Source organism: Anabrus simplex, chromosome 5 (assembly GCF_040414725.1).
Source record: "Anabrus simplex isolate iqAnaSimp1 chromosome 5, ASM4041472v1, whole genome shotgun sequence".
In the NCBI taxonomy this organism is placed as follows: Eukaryota; Metazoa; Arthropoda; class Insecta; order Orthoptera; family Tettigoniidae; genus Anabrus; species Anabrus simplex.
The window spans coordinates 381,583,377-381,591,035 of NC_090269.1; the positions used below are offsets into that span (position 1 = coordinate 381,583,377).

Consider the following 7,659-nt stretch of genomic DNA (forward strand, 5'->3'; position numbering starts at 1 on the left):
CATGGCCTTCCGTCTCAGCGGCTCGGGAGTTCGATACTCGACTCTGTCTCTTTACTCTGTGGGCATATCCAAGCCCATCCTTGTTCAAAGCAGCTTGCCCTGCCAACATTCCTTCCTTGCCATGTTAACAGGCATTCAAATCCATATCTGACTCCCGCGTCATATATCAGGCGATCTCAGCCTCTCAACCCTCGCAATAATCTCCACCCCGATCTACTGTCGTCTCTGCTCATTAGAAGAACCTAACTACCCAACGAAGACGTCGTGGCGTTCCTGTGGCAGCGAACATATATCTGAAATCGCGCACAGATAAAATATAAGAGGCCTACACTGGTCTTTACTGATAATTATTCCACAAAGAGAAGGCGGCCTGGCCTCGTCAATGATGAAACTATCCACCTTCCTAATACTTAACACACACACATAGGAATGCTCTGAAAGGATTAAAAACAATGCATGCACACCCACTCCTAACTTTACCTATTTACAACCCTTTTTCCCATAACTAAACTAACCATGAATCACTGCAACAAATAAGGGCACTAGCATGCATGCTGCCCTGGATCTCCCACTGATTTATTGACAATATAATTACTCATCGTTAGCAAATTGACATTGACCGTTAATATTACCCTAAAAACTGGATGAAACTGAATTGACCTCATATGTTACCCACATGCTTAAAAATCTGACATATCCACTTAGCTTTGTTGTCTTCAGCAATCACACCATCTGCACAACTGCAGCGTCAGGAGATTACTAGGCCATCATATCCTCTTTGATGGCGTTACAAAAGATATGAATTACACATGTAGCTTCCATGATTGTCCTTGCAGATAACACTCCTACAATGAATGGAAAACAGGTTAACACTTCACTTGCTCAATTGCATACGCGCACACTATTTAAGGAGATATTGCTTAGCACACATAATTGGACAAAGATTAATTCTTTGATCAGAGTCGTAGTATCATGGAATGCGCCCCGGATCCGTCCGTATGCAAGAGCAATTACGATACGATCGAACACGTTTTCTCCGCGATCGCGAAACCGACCCGAAACGTTGGCGTGTAATACAGCTAATTAGTTCACGACAATCTTCCCGGTATGCACAGCTTTCGTCCCTTTTATATACCGCGTTCACACATACGTGGTACCTACCGCACTTGATGTAAGAGCGAAGCGTCACACGCGTAGCGGTAAATACACATATACGGACTTGTAACTCCCGTATTTATTAAATGTAACTCACATCAGGGTGATACGTTTTACTGTAGTCTGGGCACGCTTCTATGTGTATAATATTCATATAGCAATCATGAAGAAATAACGTCACTGTAGCACTTTGATATCGGACAAAGAAAATGGCGATCTCGACTGGCGTGGAGACTACCTTCTGTACCACGGACACCTCACGAAAGACAGCCCCGCTTCCCCAAGCCACTGTTGGTTTTATGGACCCACCCGCGTCGTTCCGAAAAGAGGGGGTGGCCCTGTTGGCTATGGCGCGAGGTTTCAACCGCTTTCTCAGGACAAAGCCCACAACCGTTATAACCTATCCACACAAATATATATGTAGAAGTTAGCCGATGAATGAACAGATAAAGAAGTCTAAATTCATTTACTACTCATCAGGCGTATCGAAACCGTGGAGCACGGGTTATTTATCAGATTTCACCCTTATTTCTAATAGGTCGGCACAGTGATGATCGAAGTTAGCAACCCCGCGCAATTCTTTATGACTCGCTTTCACAGCTCGCGATTGGCTCTTTTCAAACTCGCCGCACGTTAGGTGACGCCGCGACACTCCCACAGCCTCGTTCAAACTTTCAAACCACAGGCCGATTCAAACCTGCTTCCGGCCGCTCTTCCAGGGCGCGGCCCAGCACAAAGCCGTTTGCTTGCCACCTCGCAAACAAAGTCTTTCAAATTTAACGCCTCCACAGTGTTGCGCACTATGCAAATAAAAGTCCCTGGGGCAATATGATATGTTTCATTAGGGTGTGCGGGATGGGGCGAGAGGAAAGAATGGGCATAGAAAATGGTAAAGTGGAGAGTATCAGATATAGAAAGACAAAGTTCAATAATGGAATGTAGGGAAAGAGACTCGCTATCAGTTTTAAACAAATTGTTGGAAACAACGAATCCGAGAACCGAATTTGAGGGCAGAGGGGATAAAAGAGGTTTATACTGGTGGGAAATGGGAGTTCCGAAAAACAGAGGCTGGGTAGGTCGAGAAAATAAGGATAGATGTATTTTGTGTGGGTATGGATGTCGGACCTGCATATATTTAACCAGTGCAGAGCCTTAGAGTAGATTAAAAAGAAAGTGCTGAATAAGAAAGAGATAGAAAACGTAGAAAAGAGTTATAAGATGACAGCATAGTTTTGCAGAGAGTGGGAAAGAGGTACAAATATATCAAAATATTTAAATGCGGTTAGAGCTAGATTTTTAAAGAAATTAAGGGAATAGCAGGTAGAATGGTGAGAGCGAAAAGGGGGCAATAAAAAGAGGTGAGAGACAAGATAGGGATAAGAGGAAGGGAAGAAAGAAGGAGAAGGGAGGGCTGGAGTTATGTTTAGAAAAGGCGATAGGAGAGGAAAGAAGCAGGCGGAGATGTGAGGAATATAGGAGATAGGTGAAATGGGGAGTCGAATAAGGAAATGAAGTATTCAGAGGAATGGGAAGTAAGATTTAAACGAAAGTGTTAGATTATATATAATGTAAATACAATAAGAAGAGATGTGTATATATTGGTAAAAGAATGTATTAAGAGACGAGTAGGTGATTCTTTGCTCGGTTGGTCGGTCAGAGTGCAGAACCGCCGAAGCCAACTCTGCAACCGCCGACCTTCAACAAAACATATTTTCCTAGGTAGTTGTTTTTAAACGGTATTTGGGTTAACAGTGTTTCTGGTAACAGAGATCAGTATTATGGCCTGTGTTGATAGACTCGGTGCAAGTACCTCGTAGTGTAAGGTAATAGTTGGTGCTACTCACCTCGAATGGGAGTTACGGCTCATGCTGTTCAGACGATGGTTCTGGTGCGCCCTGATGGTCCCATCTCGGAGCAGCTCTTCCCTCGCACTCTGATGACGTCGTACAATGATGAATATGTGCGAGTAGACGACGAGCATGACGAGGAACGGCACGAAGAACAAGGTCGCGAAGACGACACGGAACTTGGAGTAGCCGAGGAAACTGAGCAAGGAAACAAGGGTGGTGAGACTGTATCCTATTACTTAACAAAGACACAACATTTGTACTTCAGAAGGTCGTTCAGGATCTCTGGGGACGAAGTGTGATGGGTATTTAGCTTATGAAAAACCATGTCTCCACCAACAATCGTGCTCAATTGGAAAGCCGGCATTTCTAGCTGTAGCACGACAACTGGCTGGTCGTGGATTTGCCTATTTCTTCCCCTCTGGAATTAAGCCTAGTCGGACTTTGCCCTTTTTATTAAATACAACACTGACCCCCTTCTTTGATATCAATAAATAACGCTTCTTGCACATTCCTTGGAGTGCAGAAGAGTTATATTTAGCATCGAAAGTGCTGATATGTAGCCCTCCCAGTAATGGCCAATCCGTTTCGGCACCGCTGCAGTTCTTAGTACTGACGTGAATCATCACTCCCCGTTTTGACGTGCTCAAGTTGATAACATCGCCGCAAGCGACCTTGAAACTCGTCACCAGAGATCCAGAACGACCATCCGTTTGGGAAAACTGGAAGATGAATCAGTCGTACCGCGCTGATGTAAATGAAGTGAGTTTGAAAAAAAAAGTAAAAGCGACTTCTTCGAGCTACCAATTCACAGTTAAGTTATTTGTACATCTTTGCAAGGAACCTTTAATTTTTTGAACTGTGTTAGTCAGTAAAGGTATTGAAACTCTTCCAAAAGGTTCCGCTGAAAAATTCCGATATGCCTTTTAGAAGTTCCTTGTTAGTTGTTTAAAATGAAAAGTCTCGTTCTTAATTTCGCTACAAAACTTGAACCACCATATGTCAATAACTATATAAGGTGGAAGGAACCACAGTTGTTTCACTCTTCTTCAGCTAAAAACAATGTTCTACTCTGACACAGAATTTTTTTGACTTGTCCGTCATATCTGAATTATTTGTATTCTTGTGAAATGTAAGAAAACATTGTGTTGTATCTTTTTAAATATAAATGTAAATAAAACGGATTTTTTCTCTGCCAGGCACTAGATGAGGTTTCAAGTTTCAGAGTGATACAAAGTTTACCACGATACGATAATTATTAGTGAAGAAAATATTCAGAAATACACTTCCTTTATGAATAATGCGACTTAACGATAAACAAATTTGGAATTTCGACCTCCCTAGATCTCCCATTTCTTTCTCACAAATAACTCCTCCTCATTTTGCTTCTGGTGAAAATGATTTTTGGAACTGAATCGATGATTCTTATTGAAATAGCACACTTTTTTACTACTCTGTGACCTTTATAAACCTCCTTGGAATACCTCTTTCATATGATTTTGTCAAGTGTTTCGTTGCGCCAGAAATGGCCGTTAATTTTGAGCACCTGTCAACATCGCATCATGCTGCGATAGAGGATAGCAGTTGGTGCCCTGTTGTGTTAGCTCAGCAGTAAAGTGATTTTAGGTTACGTTTGTGTAAAGAACCCGTGATTTACAGTAAAACCCTCCAGAAATACTTTTAAGCAAGATGTTTTAAAGCGGTTTGATGGATTGTTGTTTACTTATTTATCCCTTTTCTGTAATTTTCTCTTTGTAAGTTTATAGATTATCTTCAATTAAAACAGATAGTCCGCATTGTTTCTCAAATAAGTACCGATATTTTAGTGAAGAAATGATCAATGTTCAAAATGATGATCCCCTGTGGGTGGGGGCAGTAGAATAACACTCACGGTATACCTGCCTGTTGTAAGAGGCGACTAAAAGCGGCTTCAGGTGCTCTTAACTTTGAAGCATGGGTTGGCGGACACGGGGCCATTAGATGAGTCCTGTATTGCTTCCAGTTAGTTGTGCCAGGCTCCTCATCTTCATCTATTCTATGAGACCCTACTTGTTCAACTCTTGTTATTTCCTGACTCCGACGGTATTAGAGCATTGGAGGCCTACGAGGTCTTTCATTTTCACGTCCTTCGTGGTACTTGCCTTTCTTTGGCCGATACCTTCATTTTTTGACCACTACGACTTTCAGTCACTTGCGAATTATCGAAGTGTAGGATGAGACAGATTCAAGTCAATGACAGTAACATACTCATTCTACCCCAGACCAGAATACATTAGGTCTCGCCTGCAGAGGCAGTTTAAGTAGGTAAATTTCTATTAAAGTATGAAGGCTTTCACGGCCGGTGTCAATATAATAAAAATCTTCCGGGCTGTTATGCCGTGGTCCACTCCTCTTGCGAGGAGCATGCGAGGAGAGAGAGGAGTGGACCACGGCATAACAGCCCGGAAGATTTTTATTATATAGGTAAATTTCTACCATAGACTACCCATCGAAGGCAATTTTAAGCTTTCATCAAATCCAAGGCTAAGTAACCAGCAATATATTTATGTCTCTATCACGTTCATGTTGTATTTTGTACGTTGCCTACTCCATTAATTCAGACATTGAACGGTAAAATTTTAGACCAGGTTCTTGTCCTTCCATGTACTTTTCATCGGGCTGGGCGGTTGAGGATGTAAGAGATCATTTCGATATTGATTGTTTGGACAGCCTCTTAATGGAAACATAGCTATATCTATAGTACACAAAGAAGAAGAGGTAATAATAATAATTTCGTGTGACTATTTCCAGCAGAGTGCAGCCCTTGTAAGGCAGACCCTCCGATGAGGGTGGGCGGCATCTGCCATGTGTAGGTAACTGCGTGTTATTGTGGTAGAGGATTGTGTTATGTGTGCTGTGTGAGATGCAGGGATGTTGGGGACAGCACAAGCACCCAGCCCCCGAGCCATTGGAATTAACCAATGAAGGATTAAAATCCCCGACCAGGCCGGAAATAGAACCCGGGACCCTCTGAACCGAAGGCCAGTACGCTGACCATTCAGCCAACGAGTCGGACAGAAGAAGAGGTAAAAATATAGCAACCGGTGCTCAAGGATTTTTACATAGAATGTTGCTTTAAATGCTTCCAACCTTATCTTGATCGTGGAAGAGAGATGTGTTCAATACCCATGCCTGGGACCAACCCACCCGCCCCTAGAAGTACATTTACGTTTAAACCAAAAATACTGTTTTAGACGCCATACTCCATTGCTTATAACGGTGATTGGTTCACGTAAGGAAGAGGATGACGTCACTGACACCTAGGATGAGGCGGAGAATGTTACCAACCATTGCCACACTCCCTTCGAGAGGCCCTTTTCTATCGCCGCAGCGCATACTGTCCTCACGGCAAGAAAAAAGGTAGTTTAGTAGTTGTAACCTAACTTTGTCATGAGAACAGTGACCCCTTTGGGGCCACATTACCTTCGAGAGGTAATGAACACTGTCCTCACGGCAAGAAAAAAGGTAGTTTAGTAGTTGTAACCTTTGTCATGAGAACAGTGACCCCTTTGGGGCCACATTACCTTCGAGAGGCTCTTTTCTATCGCCGCAGCGCATACTGTACGCACGACAAGAAAAAAGAAGTATAGCCATATCAAACCAACAACCAACAGTTGGCAGCATTACCATTCCTGTCGGCGCTCCCTCTCAGCGCTATTGATGAGACAGCGAACTGGCGTGCGCTACCTAGCGGTGGCTCGTGTTACTAAACCTTGAATACAGCTTTCTATAGTTTCGCCGAAGAAGAAAATATAGCCGTACATTATTGATTACTTAGAGAACGAGGAATTAAACAATTGTTTATGGCATTCACAGTATAGTTTCTTTTATATTATAATGCAATTATAACCCAAAATTAATTTTAAAATATCCAGGACAATCTAACCTATAAGAAGTGCTGTCCGAATGTAACTGTTTTACAAAACACTTCGGGAAACATTGATATAAGGTGTAAAAGAGGCTTAGTACTTACTCGTTGGCACAATTTGGTGATGTAAAGCCCTGCTGGTCGAGCAGAGAGAAGTAAGAAAAGATGAAGACCAGGGGGAAGAGCCACAGCAGCGCAATGCACAGTGTAGTCATGCGGTGAGTCATAATGGAAGCGTAGTGCAGTGGTCGGAGTATCCCCAGGTAGTGATTTCCGGCCAGCGCCAGCAGGTGGACCACCGTCGTTATTACAGCCGATAAACGGGACGCCTCCAGGACTAGCGCCATGCAGTCGTTCACTTTGATCTCCAGGGCAGTATCCATGAGGCTGTTGATCACTAGACCAAGACCGAGCGTCACTGAGGAGAACACGTCTGCTCCGGCTAGACTCAGACTTATCAGAAGCGTCCGGGAGAGTTTGCGACGTATCCAGTAGACGGACGACAGGATCCTGCGGAGCATCACACACAACTTTTTAATGTGCGAGAATGTAATATCCTGTATACACTGTTGGTCAGTAATTAGTGGAAGGATCTTCATTGGGGTAACAGGATTGTAAATAAAGGGTACAGATCTCTGCACATGGTTACGAGGGAGTTAGGGGCCGTAGTAAGGATGTAAACGAGACGGCATATAAGTCTCTGGTAAGATCCCAACTAGGGTACGGTTCCAGTGTATGGGACTCTCATCA

General features: G+C 43.2%; 1 protein-coding gene across 1 annotated transcript in view; it reads right to left on the minus strand.

Annotated features, from left to right (window-relative positions):
* The window catches only part of LOC136874555 (glucose-dependent insulinotropic receptor), a 30,780-nt gene extending 23,350 nt beyond the window's left edge, over nt 1–7,430 (minus strand). Inside the window, exons 1-2 of the mRNA XM_067148191.2 lie at nt 7,015–7,430; nt 3,000–3,200 (exon numbers count right to left, since the gene is read on the minus strand). Coding sequence (XP_067004292.2) covers nt 3,000–3,200; nt 7,015–7,430 — 617 coding nt within the window. The remainder of the gene's footprint in view (nt 1–2,999; nt 3,201–7,014) is intronic.
* Between the last annotated feature and the right edge of the window lie 229 nt (nt 7,431–7,659).